General features: G+C 47.0%; 1 protein-coding gene across 2 annotated transcripts in view; it reads right to left on the bottom strand.

Moving 5' to 3' along the window:
- Nucleotides 1–17,668, bottom strand: part of BAALC (BAALC binder of MAP3K1 and KLF4) — an 84,909-nt gene that overhangs the window by 6,578 nt on the left and 60,663 nt on the right. Inside the window, exon 2 of one of the 2 annotated variants that reach the window (XM_049633563.1) lies at nucleotides 7,789–7,955. In XM_049633563.1, coding sequence (XP_049489520.1) covers nucleotides 7,789–7,955 — 167 coding nt within the window. Of the gene's footprint in view, nucleotides 1–7,496; nucleotides 7,956–17,668 lie in introns of those variants that run through there. The other variant, XM_049633562.1, reaches the window with a different exon arrangement.

A 17,668-nucleotide genomic window follows, 5' to 3' on the forward strand; every position in this document is an offset into this window, starting at 1 on the left:
CTGCCATTTCTCAAGGGTAACCAGATTGACTGTGATAACTTCCTGGCAGCCTCAAACCCAGATGGACTGTTTCTCTAGGGGTTTAGAAGACAACGACATTCCCTGTGAAAGCGGGGGCTGCGTGGTTGTTCCGGGAGGCCTGGGCTCAGGGGTGCGGCTGAGTCTGCTCAGCCCTTTCTTCTCACTTTCCCCTCAAATGGGAATACAGGTGTTCTCAACTTTCCTTTGACTCCACAAATATATCTATACCCCACAGGATACTGCACAAACCTTTCCGCATTTCCTCACACACAATGAAGAAAAGCAAGGCTTACCAAGATTATGATTTTTCAGACACCAATTTTTCAGTATAACTGTATTTTTTATTTATAAAACCATCCATAATTATGGTAAAAGAAATTCAAAGAGTAGAGAAGGGTACAATGAAAAGTAACATCGCTCCCACACTCCGGCCATGTTTGTGCTTTCACCAGGGGTAACCACAGCTAAGGATTTCTTGTGGAAACTTTCAGGGCTTTTCGGAGCATATACGAGCTGAGGGCCTTCCTAGTCTCTCTCCCAGGGTTCTTTACTTCCCTCCTGGCCTTTACCCACGGCTTGGATTACATATTTGCTTGTTTACTTATGTGTTTTCTATATCTTCATCAGATTATAAACTTCAAGAAGGTAGGGACCCAATCTGTTGTGTTCACCGTGGTATCCCCAGAATATAATTCAGTGCCTGTCACATAATAGACACCCAACAAATAACTTGATGAACACACGTATGAAAAGAAATCTTCCGAAAGAAAGAGAAAAAAATGTCCTGGGAACAGCACTTGTTTGTACTGCCCTGCCCTAGAACTTTCCTACAGTGTTTGCATTATGCTTACAACTGATTACTTCTTGCACCATCCCTGAGAGACGGCCAGAAATGGTACTGTGCTTCCTTTCCTGATGAGGCAGCAGAAGTCACTTAAGCCAACGTGATCTGCCCAAGGCCAATGTCAATATAGGGGGTGGGCTGAATTAAAGATGGTAGTCCTGGGTCCCGCATCCAGCCTCCTACAACTCGGCTAAAATTTACTCTGGATTCTCCACCATTTTGTTTTTGGTAATGGGAATGAAGAACATGGGATTTGGAGGCAGACAGACCTGGGTTTGAAGTCCAACACAGACAAATCACTCTTCCCCGTGCCATGCTGGCCAAGTACCTAACCTTTCTGAGCCTGTTTTGCCTAGAGGGAAATGCTGCCGCTTCCGCCTGGGTGAGGGGTAAGATGATCCCATATGCGGTGTGTGTGGACCATTGCAGACACTCTGAAAATATCAGCTCCCTCTTCTCCTTCCCAAAAGATACAAGACCAAGGCTTGTCAGCTACAACTCAAGACATTTTTCTTCTTTTCAGTGAAGCTCCATTAAAGGGAGACAGACAATAACATCTAGCTGTTCCCAAATTCTGGGATTTTATTTGCTGCTTCATGGCATTAATTTGAGGTCATCAGTGAACTTTTTTTTTAACAGTTTATTTATTTATTTTTTGAGAGAGAGAGCATGCATGCAAGCAGGGGAGGGGCAGAGAGAGAGTGAGAGAGAGGATCCCAAGCAGGCTCCACACTGTCAGCACAGAGCCCAACGTGGGGCTCAAACTCACAAACTGTGAGATCATGACCTGAGCTGAAATGGAAAGTCACACACTTAACCAACTGAGCCACCCAGGCGCCCCCATCAGGAAACATTTGATCTCAGCAACTCCACTGAGGGCCAGGACGATAGCCTCCAAAGGCAGGGGTCAGATCACCCCTCAGGCAAAACTCTTCAGAACCCTCCAGACCTGCAGCAAATCCTGTGCAGACCACAGCCCCACACAAGGTACTCACTTAGGCTACTCATCGTAGGGGATTATATCTAACAGGTATCGAGTGCCAAAAGGGGTGTTGCTCTTCAACTTGATCCTCAGGTAGATCAAACACTAGGAAAGCAGCAGAACCTGCTTGAGAAAAAGCACAGGATCCCACAGAACAGCCATCAATCACAGGACGGTGGCGCCGGAGGGCGGCTGGGTGGGAGTGGGGCTGTGGGAAACCTTTCTGATTCTCGTGAAGTACTAGGCCAGTCTCATTCCATCAACAGGTACTTAGGAAGCACATACTAGGTGCGTAACCCTGAAGTAGGCTCGGGGGGGCAAAGAATCAGGCGCTCTCTGCCCTGAGAGTCTTCTAATCGAATTGGTTCTTCTGCAGACCCTTAGGTGAACAGTTAGTCTTGTAATTCTTCATCTATGTAAGGTAGTAGCCAGTATATGGATGCATATATAGAGGTAGTGGAAGTCACTGCACACACACACACACACACACGGACACAGACACACACAGCAGGGGCATGCACACCTACACATACACACACACACACCCTCAATATCCCTGTACTGCTAAATTATCTCCTTTACCCAGGCTTCAACTAGAATGTGCATCCAAGTACCCCTCTCACAGCTCTCCCTCCCTGGTTTCCCTCAATGTTTCTCTTGTCCCCTCCTTCCTCTTGATGACACGTTTTTGTTTTCCTAAGAGAAACTCCTGTTTGCTTTCCAAACTCTTCTCCTGTATCTCATATTACCGCCATGCAGGAGGAATTCTGGGCTTGTCCCACCCTCCTTTCTGGGTCAGGCTTCCCTCTCTGGCCACAGCCATTTCTGTGAGGCTTCACCCATCGTCTCTGGACTGGACCGAGCCTTGCCAACAGTCAGTCACTGGGTGTAGGGGCGGGGGGAGCAGAAGGAGAGGGCTCGAGGAGGGAGCTCCTCAGCTGAGAATCAGTCCAGACGCCGGCGAAGTTCTTCAGCACAGTCTGGCCACTTTGCCAAGAACAATAAAGCAACTCAAAACGACGCAGCTTCTGAAGACTCGAAGGCTCATTGGGAGGCCAGCCACACACCCAAGCTTCATCTGCTCAGAGCTGTATCCACATACACATTTCTACCTTAGCTAAATACTTGAGGAGATAGTTCTGGAGGAGCAAAAGAAAAATCCTAAGCCTGAGGAAATGGCACATTCGAGAGCAAAGGTTTGGAGGCAGCCCAGAGTTCCCGAACAATTAATTAGCAGGAGAGAACAGCAGCTAAGAACTTCCTCTGATGTTCTTATTGAGCTCAGGGAAGGAGCTGGGGGAAGGAGACCCAGGCGATGATTACTAAGATGCTGAGATGTCACAAAGGTCCCAAGGGACTGGAGGAAGTCAAGGTGCAATAGAGAAAGAGAAAGAGCTCTCTATGGAGACTGTTCTCATTTGCAAAAGACCGTTTTTGTCACATTCTTTTTGCAAGTTAGCACCTGTTAACACCAGGCACAAGGCAGGGACCGGAAGGAATGGAAATATGAAAGCTATGGCTTTGTTGATGGGCCAGAAGTGGAGAGCGGCCCGGAACATGAGATGCCGTTGCTCGCAGCGATTAGCACCACTAGCTGTCCCCATCACCCTTCGGAAAGCAATCTGAACCGTGGGGTGGCATCTGTGTTAAACAGAGGGGTTGCTATCCCCTCCTAGTGGCCTTCTATTTGCTTGAAATAAACAGCACTATTTCAAATCGATAAAGCTTTTGTTCGTTTATTCTGTATCGTCTGACTCCCCAGCCTCAGCCCATTAGAACTGGCAACTGCTTCAGAGCAAAGGGCACGTGTGCCCTTTCCATTCCCGGACCCTTGGCATCAGAACACCACCTGGCACACAGATGGCACTCAGTGGAAGAACACTACATGAATGAATCGAAAGAATGCTTTTAGGAACTGAGGAGGACATTTTCCAAGCCTAGCAAGGATTGCTTTTAACACTCAAACTTGTTTTGTAAATCTGAATGGGGATACTGCAGTAAGCAGGTGCATAAAGATGCACGCTTCGTGAACAGGTTCTTCTGGAGAAAGAAAGCTTTTAAAAAGCGCCAAAAAACCATTAGCCAGGTGGCCTGATGATATACAGGGGAATGCTGTGAAATGATAATAGGTCATCCCTGTGGCAGCCGGGAGTGTAGAGGAAGAGGGAAGAGGCGAGTGGATACTGCCTGAGCAAGATACTGAAAATGCAGGAAGTTCAGCCCGGAGTAAGACCAGCTAGAAGAGGTAGTATGTCGAAGGCCGTGGAGGGTTTAGGAAGAAACGATGATCATTGAGCAGATTCACAGCTGAGAGCTGTGTTGGTATGAGATAGCTCTGAGGACAGAAACTTCAATCAGAGGTAAACTTGTAAACTCACATTGCAGATAGAAAACCTTTGCCCCGGCTTTTGAGGAACTCAAGATGTCCGGTGGCTGGTGAGGCCTCGGGACACAGAGACCACTGATGCACTTCAGCAACTGTCCGAACACTCAGAACTGAAGCTGTCTGCTCCCTGATCTCCCTTGGGAAGTAGTTACAACATAGCCATTGCTCATTGAATTGTGACAACAATCCCCCGCGGATGGCTTAGCCATGGGTGCCACCTGTCCCCGGAGCTGTGCTGGTCAGGTGTGTGTATAGGTCCTCACTCTCTCCACACCCAGGGTGGGCTCCACGGTGTGTGTGTGTGTGTGTGTGTGTGTGTGTGTGTGTGTGTGTGTGGTGTGGGAACTGTTTCCCTTGGCTATCTCAGAGTCTCCGTTCTCATCTGTAAACTGGAGAGTGTCAAGATTTTAGAGTCATTGTGAGGATTAAGTGAAATAGTATAACAAAGTGCTTAGTATCCTGCAAGGTTGCTATCACAGGCCTAAGGAAGACTAAGCACAACGTAACGGCTTTAAATTCTTATGTTCCGTAACCGGAATTCACCGCTGCTGGTTAGCATGCAAAATGGTATGACCACTTTGGAAAACTATTTGTCAGTATCGATAAAAGTCGAATATATCCCCATCCTATGAGCCAGCAATTCTACCCCTAGGTATATACTGAAAAGAAAGGAATGTCCACCCAAAGGCATGCACAAGAATGTTAGTAGCTGTATTGTTCACAATAGGGCCAAACCGGAAACAACTCTGATGTCCTTCAAGCAGAATGGTTACATTCATAGAATGGAATAGACATAACAATGAAAATGAGGAAATCTTTGCAACTCACAATACCATAGATGACACTCACTAGCATAGTGTTGAACAAAAGAAGCCAGACCCAAGGTCCCAAGAAGGGACCGTATGATTCCATTTATAAAAGTCTAAAACATAAACAAAACTGGTCTATAATGCTAGATGTCAGAAGAGTGGTTAGGTTGCAGGGGTGAACAGTGATTGGCACATCCCAGTCACCATGGTGAGGAGTGCAAGGGAGATTTCTGGGGTAGCGATAATGTTCTATGTTTTCATATGGATGATGGTACACGGGTGTGGCATCTTATAAAAGTTCATTGCACTTATGACTGACTTGGGCGTTTTTCTGATGTATGTTACACGTGGTAGATAGCATTATTTTCCTTAATCCTTTGCTGTCTCTCCCCTAGGGACAGTGTATACTTCCTTGCCCTATTGATGTTGGGCTTGTCCATGTGACCTGTTTGGGCCAATAGGAGATTAGGTGGCATGATATGAGCAGAGACAGGAAAAGTGTTCCAGAAGTTTGGTTTGGCCCTCTCGGTTTCCTCCCATAGTCATGAGAAGATATAGCTCAGAGAGCTGCTGCATTTGTGGCCTGCTTCCCAAAATTATATATACATGGGACAGATTAAGCTACACCCGGAGCCTGGAGCCTGAAGTGAGGCCTAGCCGTTCAAGTTGCATGCAAGAGGAAAAAAATTATCGTCTGAAGCTCCTGGACACTGATATGCTGTGGTGTGCAGCATTACTGTGGCAATAGCTGACTGACACCTTATTCTTCAATAAAAAAGTCCTTTGCCATCTCTATGCTCCATCTTTATAATAGTCACCTGTTTTAATTTAAAGTCCCTGGCACCCACCTCCAGCACGTATATGAACTATTTATGTCCTAAGTCAAATGAGCTGTTTCCTTTTCTGTAAACTGGGGATGATGCTTACTTTACGGTGCTCTTGGGAGGATTTAATGCACCAGCAGACCTAAAAGCACTTTGCAAACTGCAGAGCACAATTTTAAAGTGACGAATTCTGGGGCCAGGAACCAAGCGTGTAGATCATGCCACACACCAGGCAAAGCTGCTTCCTGCCTGCCGCGACCGTCTGGACTCAAAGGGCGAGGGCACATGCGTTGGGAGGAAGCTAGGGAACCAAAGTCAGGGCCAGCACCAGAGCAGTCACCGAGCTTCTGTGGGGCCTCCCCTTGGGGGAGGTACTGGTTAGTAGGTCTCTGGCAGACCAGCTCACAGGGCGCCTGGGTTGCTCAGTTGGTTAAGCATCTGACTCTTGATTTCAGCTCAGGTCATGATCTCACTGTTTGTGAGATCCAAGCCCCACATGGGACTCTGTGCTGACAGTGTGGAGCCTGCTTGGGATCCTGTCTCTCTGTCTCTCTCTCTCTCTGCCCTTCCCACACTTGAGTGCGCTCTCTTGCTCTCTCTCAAAATAAATAAACTTAAAAAAAATTGCTATTAGAAGGCCAGCGCATGCACAGGCCAAGTAGGCAAAACAGGAACACAGGAAGGCCAACCTCAAGTCTAGCTCCCCTACCCGTGTCTTTCTACAGTGTCTGAAGAGCCACCATTGGTGTTCCATTCCACCAGGTTGCAGTGCTGTGTGCCTAGCCATCCCCTGCTAAGCCTTGCTGCCTTCCTTATGGCACTTCTCAGTTTACAAAGAGCAGGCCCCGCTGTTCTCTCGTTTTGGAATTATTTCTGTTGTGTGGATAAGGAACCCGAGACTCTGAGCGATTAAGTGGTTCCTGCCAGGCCACTTAGTTAATGAGCATCAGAGCTGAATTTGCAACAGGTTTTCCAACCAAGAGTTAAAGAGGTAACTCACTCGTGTGAGCAAGAATTCTATCATCAGAGGACTGGCTGCAGCCTCAGAAAACACGTGGCACCAGTCTGAGGGCTAGGACTGGTACGTTTTGACAGGGGAAGTGGGATTGGGTTTGGAAAATCAGCATCCGGTGAGCAGTGGACTCTGAGGAGGGTGGGGCATGGGGAAGAGGAGGGGGTGAGGGAGGAAGGGAGTAAGAGGAGAAGGCCCCCCCCCAACTCCCTCCACCCCACTCCCCCACCCCGGAGGCTGCCGTGGGCCTTTTAAGGGCATTCTTTCCCCTGGGAGGAGCTAGTGCCAGCAGGGGGAGCACGTCCCAACAAGAGCTCTGGGAGCAAGGGAAGAATCCAAAGGATGCCAGCTGGCTCAGGGATGCCATAGTCAGACACTAATAGTCTGCGGTAATGCCACCACCACATTCTGCAGTGACAGACCCCCTTGGGGACGCTCCCACTGCCTGCCTGGTGAAAGGGTGTGCGGTAAAATGTCTGGCTCGCCTCCTACCACACCGGTTTTCTCTCTCCTTCCCTGTCTACCCTGAGCCCTGCCAACTGCCTGGCCTAAGACTGGTTACAGGAACCAGTACAGCCCCCAGTGTCAACACGGTGAGAGCTGTGGTGAAGAGGAGATCCCGAGCAAAGCTGTATTTAAACACACGTTTTTTTCTTGAGAGTGCAGCTAGCAAGGGCCCGTTTCCCCTGATTCAAAAAAAACCACAGCAACCCTCAAGGCAGGGAGTAGGGTGGAGTGGGGTCCTGCTATTTTCTTTGCAACAATATTCACACGGGGGGCATGGAGAATTTCCACTAGCAAGGGGAGCCGTCACTGCTCCTTCCCTGGGTACCATCTCAGTGTGGCCCAGGCCTGAAGCAAGCTTCTCCCCTTTCTCCGGTCCCAAGTGGGTTCTGTGGCTGTCACCTACCTCCGTGGTCCGCAGGCCATTCTGTTTCTGGGTCAGAGGGCCTGAGGTGAGGCTCTGGGGATTCGGGCACTGGGTCCCACAGCTCATCCTCTTCTCTGGGTTGGATATTCCACCTGGGGCTGTCGATCGGGGCACGCCGTTGGAGGACAGTCCATCTTCCAGCACACCTTGGGGAGAGAAGCAGAGGATGACCCGTGACAGCTGCTGTAAACAGGCCCCAAGAGTGTGGGGGGGAAAAAAGCCGCAAAGAAGAAAATAAGTCCTCAGAATCCCACCATGCAGAGCTACCCTTTTCTGAAAGAATATGTGTGTGTGTGTTAGCAAAAACGAGACTTTAAAATAATTTTGTAACCTGAAACGTTTACTTAACAATCCATCAATCGCATTCTTCCATGCAATTAAGTGTTCCACCATAGTAGTTTTCACACACTGAGTCTGCCATTGTGTGGATGTGTTTTCACGTATGTATGTATGTATGCACTTATTTATTTATTTTAAGGAAGCTCTATGCCCAACATGGGGCTTGAACTCATGACCCCAAGATCAAGAGTCCGGACGATCAACCAACTGAGCCAGCCAGGTGCCCCTGTATCACCATTTATTCAATCCCCTCTAGTTTGGTTATTTGTTTTCACAATAAATGTTACTGTGGTTGAAATTCCTTGGGGTTAAAGCTTTATTCTTAATTATTTCCTTAGTATAAATCCTACAAGTGGCATTACTGGTTATACAGAGTTGTTTTTTTTTTTTTAGCTTAATTCCATCTCAAGACGTTGGACTGAGCATGTGTTCCTTCCGTGACAAATGCCAAGAAATGATAGAGTGAGGTTTAAATAAATAGCCTCACTGAGAAGCAAGAGGGCTACATCGAGGAATTCATGGATGGAGAGTATCTGATTGAAAAGAGAAAAGGTGGTCCGGGAAGCACGAGGGAGAGATACCAGGTGGGAGACAAGAGGCCAGGAGAGGCTCTGTAACAGCCACAGAAAGGCCAGCAGCAACCAGCCGAGGCCAGTCAGCGATGACAGAGCAGGCTGTGAGGTGGGATATTGGGATATAATAAGAAATACATATGTGGTGTTTTTCCCCAGTTCCTGGCATCGAGCTCCTAAAACCCTGGTAATCTCCTGCGTGCCAGGGGTGATAGGAGGATCTTTTGTCACAACATTGGGTCTTTGCCCCAGTTCATGACACAGAGCTCCTAGATCCCTTAGAATTCTGTGAGTGACAGGAGATAGGAGCACCATCTGTTCTAATGAAGCAACTCTTGGAGGTCCCCTTGACAGCTTCAGGATAGGGGCTGCTTGCCAGAAAGATCTAATCTTGACTAGGCGCTCGGAACTCCAAATTGAAACAGCCTACCAAACATTTGGCAAGACAAATACAAAGAAAAACCCAACCCAGACAGAGCTGAGTGAAACTTCAAACACCATTATTTAACGAGAAAAGCTTCAGAAGAGGGGGAAAAAAATGAAAAAAAACGAAACAAGAATGAGATTAACATTACACTTTTTTTTTTTGGAAGTTTATTTATTTATTTTGGGAGGGGAGGGGCAGAGAAAGAGGGAGAGAAAGCCTGTTAGTGTGGGGCCTGAACCCACAAACCGCGAGATTACGACCCAAGTAGAAATCAAAAGTTGGATGCTTAACCAACTGAGCCACCCAGGCGCCCCAACATTAGACTTACTATCAACTACCAGGGGATGTAAGAAAATATGAAACGGTGTCTTCAAGATTTCAAAGGATTTGCACATTTTAAAGTCTTTTGTGATGCATTGCCAGATTTACCTCTATGAATTTTTCTCTAATTACCCTACTGCCCTCTGCCAACAGTATATGAAATGGCAATATTACTCAAACCCTCACAAAACAGGGGCGCCTGGGTGGCTCAGTCGGTTAAACGGCCGACTTCGGCTCAGGTCACGATCTCGCGGTCCGTGAGTTTGAGCCCCGCGTTGGGCTCTGTGCTGACAGCTCAGAGCCTGGAGCCTGTTTCAGATTCTGTGTCTCCCTCTCGCTGACCCTCCCCTGTTCATGCTCTGTCTCTCTCTGTCTCAAAAATAAATAAAACGTTAAAAAAAAAATTAAAAAAAAAAAACCCTCACAAAACACTGAATATTTTCATTCTTTTTTTTTTTTTTTCTCATCTTTGCCAACTTAAGAGGCAAAATAAAGTATCTCATTGCTTGGATTCACACTTCTTGATTTAGTAGAGATACCATATTTATTTGTGTGCCTATTGGCTAATTGTGTGTGTGTGTGTGTGTGTGTGTGTGTGTGTGTGTGTTTTAATTGTCAAGTCATTTGCCTATCTTTCTTTTGGGGTGTTAGCCTGGGTTCGCTTTTAATCACACTTAAGAAAAACCAAAAAATCCTTTCCTAGATTGTTGAGAAATTATTTGCCAAGAAGCACACATCAGAAGCACAGTTTATTTGGTACACAATGAGAGGGAGGGCTGGTTGACTAGGCAGAGCTGATGAGGCCACAGTCCCATCAAACCTGAGGAAGCAGGGATCCAAAGAACACATACGTACATCCACATGTCACCCACTTGCTCTACAAAAACCCAAGAGGCCCTCAGCTGTGGCCATGGGATAGAAATCAGAATTCGAAACATTGAAAGTCACAATAGAAAATGGTTGCTAGAGTTTCCTGACTGGCAGGCTGTAGGACGAGGGGGCCCTGTGGATGTGTTCCAGATGTGCAGAGAAATGGATTCTTGCCCCAAATCCTTGTGGCCCCTTCCTCCATCAGCTGGCAGCCTATTCCCCTTCTCTTTCCATACCCCCTTCCATCCTATGCCAAAAGGGCCTCACACGCATGTGTATGGACACCCCAAGCACACGTATTCAATCTCCATCTCTACTGCTCTCTGTGAGCAGCTGCCCCTTGGCCCAGGGGAGTGAATGAATCAGGAGAAGAGGCCCATGAAAACCTGGAAGCAGGCTCGGTGTGATTTGGGCTGGTAATCCCAGCGTCTCAGCACCCATAGAATTATCTAGAACAGAGCTTCTCTGTGTGATCCAGGGACCAAACTGTTGTTACTGGTCTGCTGTGCCTTAAGTATATAAACTGAATGCAAGCATTTAGAAATTTCTGTTGCTGGGAACATCTGACGGTGACTGAACTTCTCTGACTTAATGGCGGATGGACCAGTTCTAGGGCTGTCGGATTCACACGGTGAGTCCCAAGTGGTGTGAGCTATGTATTAGTCATGCACAGTGAGACCACACATTTGTTTGTATTGGACTGGGGGAGGGAAAGCAACTGATGCTGAAGAAGGGCTGCGGGCTTTGGCAGGTATGTCCCCTTGGCCCCTGGATAACTTACCCTGTTATCTAGGAAACAGTGGGGCCAAGTGGGGTGGGGCAGAAAAGGGAACACAAGACCAAGGCAGAGACCCCATCTACCTAAGTCTAGGGTGGAACTGCCTTCAGCTCTTGAGGCACCTGAGTGGGACTCAAGGCTAGCCAGTACTACCTTGGCTGTTTATGACAGTGGGATATACAAATGTTACCATTTTCGGGGGGCCTGGGTGGCTCAGTCAAGCATCCGACTTCGACTCAGGTCATGATCTCATGGTCTGTGGGCTCGAGCCCAGCATCGGGCTCTGTGCTGATAGCTCAGAGCCTGAAGCCTGCTTCGGATTCTGTGTCTCCCTCTTTCTGCCATACCCCTGCTCATGTTCTGTCTCTGTCTCTCTCTCTCTCTCTTTGTTTCTCTCTCTCAAAAATAAGTAAACTTTAAAAAATTTTTTTAAATGTTACCATTTCCTATGTTGTTCATGACCTGGTATCTGGGTTGAGGGTACATAAGAGCATCCATTGAACGCAGTATGGTGCTTCCAGCCTGTGTGGGGATGGCCACCCTCTTATCTAACACCTTCAGGACATGTTTCTGACCCCATACTCCTGGTCAGGCCCTTGTGGGACTTAAAGGCCCTGGAACATGGCTCCCTTCCTTCTCCCCCCGACAATGCAACCCAGTTGCTAACCCAGGAGGAGGAGGTTAAGGCAGAAAAAGGAGGCTGAGGGCACCAGGGGCCAAGAGCAGGTGGTGGAGAACACATCCGAGGGAGGCAGATAGACAACAGGAAGTGGACCCAAGCATGAGTCAGAGCTCCAAGCCCCTGGCACGAGCTCCACTGTTCTATAGGATTTCACTTACAAACCACAGAATAAAAGATAAAATTATTACAAATTTCCAGAACGCTGAAGAGCATTAAATCCTAAGCACAGAATCCCTTCTGAGCTCGGTAGACCCTGAAGCCGGTCCTGCCAATACTTAAAGATCACGGCAGAGCTGCTGTGGCCGAGATACAAACGGCCACTCCTTCCCTCTCAGCAGCTCCCCCACTCCCCGGGCATCTCAGCAGAGGCTCGAAAACCATTCATTTGGTCCAGTGTTTGCAGTTTTTATTGATGGCTGATCAAAAATTAGAACTCCGGTTTCTTAATCCCCAATCCAAGGACTTCCTCATTGATTAAATAGGAATAACAATTCCTACTTCATAGGCTGTTGTAAGGATGAAATAAGATAACATATACAAAGGTTCCCACATGTTTGGCACATACATTGTACTTATTATTATTCATGGTCCAACCCCAGCTGTCTTGTCTCCTCCCGGGGCCCCTCTCCGTTAGCCACATTAATTACATACTTGATTATGAGCCATACAATTGGCACCTGTTAAGTGCTAAAGGACTGGCCCACTGAGCCTGGTAACTAAGCAGAGAAGCTCTGATGACAAGTAGAAAAACAGGGCGAGGCTTTAGGACTGCATTGCTAATAGTGAGCGGGGATCATCTGCCTGGTGCGGTCAAGATGTCACCGCAGGAATATGGGGCCATTTACTGTTACTTTTGCCTGCAATAAACCAGGTGATTTTGCTGCATGAATTTAATTTAACGTGCGTTTTCTAGTTCCAAAAATAACAGAATCAATGTTGAAAATTTGTAAACTACAGAAAAGCACGAAGGAAGAATGATTTCCATCCCATCACCCAGAGCTATCCCCTGTTAACAAGGTGATACATATCCTTCTGGCAGATGCTATCGGTGCCCACCCAGGTCCACCCACCCGGTCCCTGCATCCATCCCCTAGCTGTGGTGGATGTTGGTGGCTAACGGCTCATGGCTGCCCTCTTCTCCTAAGGCTTGTCCTTGACCGAAGGACCAAGCCCCCTTGACCAAGCCCCCTTACCAGGAGAGGCCTGGCCAGTTATATCAGGTAAATTCCACGGCCAATAATCAACTAAAAGTGTTCGTCAGTGTGTGTGTGGGTACAACAGTCCAGCCCCCTTGCCTCTGAGCTGGACAATTTCTGTCCCTTTGCTCCAAAGCAACCCATTGGATCAGGTTGAGACTAGACTAATCCTGAAACCACATCTCTGCCCAGCTCCTTCCCCCGGCCCATCCTTCTTCTCTTGTTCTCTCCCTCACACGGTTCTCCTTGGAGCAGTGTCTCCAGCAGTCACTTGCATAAAATTCCCATCTCAGGCTCTGCTTCTAGAGAACCTAGGACAGTGGACATGCCCTGCATGCTGGATACATTCCTTCTGCCCTTCCACCCTCACTCTCCCCTCCTCCCCTCCCTGTTCCATGTCCCAGGACACTGTCCTGAATGAACCACATCAACAGGCTCCCTTGTCCACTGGCTTCTAGTGGGGTTTGCCAATGGGCACCGCTAGCTACTGAGTGGAGGGGGTCTGCAGCAACACACTGAGGTCGGGTGTTTGTTCCCCTAGATCCCCTACGTAGGGTAGCCATGGGTGCACTGTGTCCTTTATTACACTCCTCCACCAGGAAAAGGTACAGAACCAAAAAAAGCCAGAGAGACTGTGCCAGCAGGAGGTTCTTGATGACTTCAGGGAAGGCTAAGAGTGGTGGGAACAGAGGACAGATGGCAAGTTGTTGAGTAGGAAGTTACAGATGCTGCCTCAGTCGGGCTTCTCAGCTACAAGCAACAGAAATGGACTCCAGTGAATTAAAGTAGGAAAGTGATTCATGTAAATGATCTGAGAGGCTCTCAGACTTTCCGGGAGGGTTGGAGGTTGAGGCCCAGAGGCTATCTATCCAGGCACAGTGTCCCACATCTCTCCATGGAGCTTGTCCTACCAAGCCCTATACCCTGGAAACTGGCCTCAGCATTGCTGCCGCACTTATACTAAAAAAAATTATGGTTGTTTTTCTGAAATTCAAGTTTAATTGGGTGTCCTGAATTTTATCTGGCAACCCTACAGGGCACCAAGTGTCCCAAGCAGGGGGACATTGTTGTGAAAGCTGCTACTGTCGTAGACCCTGAGCTGCCCTACTCCATGCCAGCCCTCTCAAGCCTGAAAGATGGGAGAGTGACTCTTATTTTACGGCAAAGGAAACTGAAGCTTAACACAGGTTCTGTAAATTTCCAAAGCTTGTGATCTGAGCAAGTATTCACATATCCTTCAAAGAAAACCCCCCAAGTAAGCAGTTCTCAAATTTTAGTGGGCATGAGACCCACCCGAGGCATCTGTTAAAATGCAGATCCCTACGTCTAACCTCCAGAAGTTCTGATTCAGTAGGGACCCAGGCATATGCATTTTAACAAGTTCCCTCCACTCTGCCCATTGCCAGTGATGCTGAGACCTGGAGTTCTAAGACTGCACTTTTAGCCTCCTGACGTGGAGATTGATGCTCATGCCAGTCTTGAGGGTTACAAGCAAAATGCCCATCTATATTTCCCCTGTGAGCTCTACAGTAGTAAATTGAGGGACATCTGTGTGCCCCTAGGGTATGTCTTTTTTTTCACATCCTTCACAAAATTTTCATTCCATCCAGAAGACAAGCCAAATCACCAATTTTGCCAAAAGATGGGAAACAGCTGTGTCCAAAGCTTGCTGACAAATTCCAACCAATGACTTCCTGCCAGTTTCATGCTATTTGAGAAGTGAATCTGGGAGGGAGGTGGCACATAGAAATTAAAATGATAGCTGGAAGCCATGCGGAGAACAGGACAAGGGGCAACTCCTCTTTAACCCAAGCACCTGGCTTTCTTTGGTGAAGGTGATCACAGGGTCCAAAATCATTGGAATCACCTGCGAGTCATCTCCTCGATGACTAGACACTCCTAGTCTATTTGGGAAGAATCTCCTAAAGTCACATCAGATGAAATTCTGGCTCATCAAACACTGCCGGGGCTCAGGCCGTGAACGCATGGCTGATGATAATTTTGTCTGAACTGAGGTATGTATTAAATAAACCGCAACTATCCAGCCACTCAGAATTTGTCTCCTTATTCTTCGAAATGAACCAAAATGGAGAGGTGTTTGGGGCACCTGGGTGGCGCAGTCGGTTAAGCGTCCGACTTCAGCCAGGTCACGATCTCACGGTCCGTGAGTTCGAGCCCCGCGTCAGGCTCTGGGCTGATGGCTTGGAGCCTGGAGCCTGTTTCCGATTCTGTGTCTCCCTCTCTCTCTGTCCCTCCCCCGTTCATGCTCTGTCTCTCTCTGTCCCAAAAATAAAATAAACGTTGAAAAAAAAAAAAATGGAGAGGTGTTTGTCATTTCTTCAATCTGATGAGTAATTTTTGGGTACACGCTGCGTGTAAGACATTGACATGTGGCTTTTTGTAAGGCTAATATAAGGAAAACCTTTAAAATGATGAGCGACTGTTACATTTATTGTCAACTGATTTTGAACAAGGCTGTCAAGACTATTTAATGGGGAAACAGTTTTATCAACTAGTGTGTGGTGACATCTGGATATCTACACTTGAAAGAATGAAATTGGACACCTACCTCACACCATGTACTAAAGTTATCCCAAAATGAATAAAAAATCTAAATGTAATTGCTAAAACTATAAAACTCTTAAAAGAAAACATAGGCATAAATCTTCATGACTTTGGATTAAGCAACGGTCTCTTAAAAATGATCCCAGAAGCACAAGCAACAATAACAACAACAAAAAAAAAATAGATAAATTGGACGTCATAAAATTTAAAACATCTGTGCTTCAAAGGGCATCATAAAGAAAGCGAAAGACAGTTCACAAAACCGGAGGAAAGTTTTGCGAATTTATATCTGATAAGGGACAAATAACCAAATAAAAACACATGTAAAGGATGTGAATAGATATTTCTCCAAAAAAGATATGCAAATGGCCAATAAGCACGTGAAAAGATGTTCAACATCGCCAGCTATCAGGGAAATACAAATCAAAACCATGAGCTACCCCCTCATACCCACTGGAATGGCTATCACAGAAAAAGGCAGATAAAAAGAAGAAAAGAAAAAGAAAAAGGCAGATAATAACAAGTGTTGGCGAAGATGTGGAGAATTTGGAACCTTTAAACACTGCTGGTAAAAGAGTGCAGCCACTTTAGAAGTCAGTCTGGTAGCTCCTCCGAAGGCCAGACATATGATCCAGAAATTCCACTCCTAGGTATATACCCAAGAGAAATGAGAACCCACATTTACACAAAGACTTGTAGAAGAGTATTCAAAGCAGCATTATTCATAGTAGCCCCAAGGTAGAAACACCCCGAATATCCAACAACGACAGATGGAAGAATAAAATATGGTATAGACACACAATGGAATATTATTTGGCAATAAACAAGAGGAAATACTAGTAAATGCTACAACACTGATAAACCTTGAAAACATTACGCTAAGTGAAAGAAGCCAGTCATAGGTCACACAGTGTCCTACTCCATTTATATGAATGTCCACAAATAGGTAAATCTCTAGGGAAAAATAGATGAGTGCTTGCCTGGGGCTGGGGTTGCTGGGGGGAAATGAGGAGTGACTATTAACAGACAAAGGATTTCTTTTTCAGGTGATGAAACTGTTCTAAAATTGTGCACAACTCTGAGAATAGACTCAAAACCATTTAACTGTACGTTTTAAATAGGTCAGTTGTATAATATGTGCATTTTAGCTCGATAAAGCTGTAACTTGAGAAACTGTGAGCAGCACATTTGGGGACGGTATATTGACTAAAGAAAATAAAGAAGCACATTTGGATATGAGCAGCAATGGCCAGGGAGAGCCTGACGGTAAACTTTGCAGTCTACAGGGATAACGGCAGTACTAGCCTGACAGTTGCCAAAGGCCACGGGTCCTGACTAGGAGTGTGTCGGACGGCTCCTGTTCCCTGAGATGGGCTGCCAGCCTGTCACATCTGCCCTTGGCCATGGGGATTGATGGTGGAAATGGCTTTCCCCAGTCCCAGCAGCATGCAAGAAGGACGCCTGCTGAGAGCATCAGCTGGAACTGAGAGGATCCTGAGAAGAAGCAAGGGGAGCCCGTCTGTCCCTGGTGAATTCAGGCCTGAATTCTCTCCCCAAAGAGACGCCCAAGGACAACAAACAAGCTAATGCACTAGGAGGCAGCCAAAAGGAAAGATCAAAATCTCACTTTCCTTCTCTGCTGGTACTGTCAGAATCTGTCAGTCTAACCTTCCCTTCTCTCCCTTTGATCCCCTCCTCCACCCGCTTCTTCCTCGTCATGGATCACTTGTTTGTTCCTTTTTCCTGTGACTTTGAATAAGCCAGTCATTTGAAAAACATTTGTTCCGTGCCTACTAAGTGCCAGGCACTCTGCCGGAGGCCGGGTTACACCAGAGGTTAACAGCGTAGTAGGACTGCCGTCTCAGCTCCATCTTCCCTCCACCCACCTTCCCTCTCTTCCTGCCTCTGTCAGTCTGTACCAAGTCCTCCAGTTCCTCGCCAGAGAGGATAACAGGAGATGGATGGTAAAGGCTGAATTTCCGCTGGAAGGCGGAGAAGGGAAGACGAGAATCTGAACTGGTGTTGACAAAATTATCCGTGGCAGATGGAGGGCAAGACAAGCAAACATTTAGAAGACGATGCATCATACCCATCCACGTGTCTAACTTC

The sequence above is a fragment of the Panthera uncia genome, chromosome F2 (genome assembly GCF_023721935.1).
Source record: "Panthera uncia isolate 11264 chromosome F2, Puncia_PCG_1.0, whole genome shotgun sequence".
In the NCBI taxonomy this organism is placed as follows: Eukaryota; Metazoa; Chordata; class Mammalia; order Carnivora; family Felidae; genus Panthera; species Panthera uncia.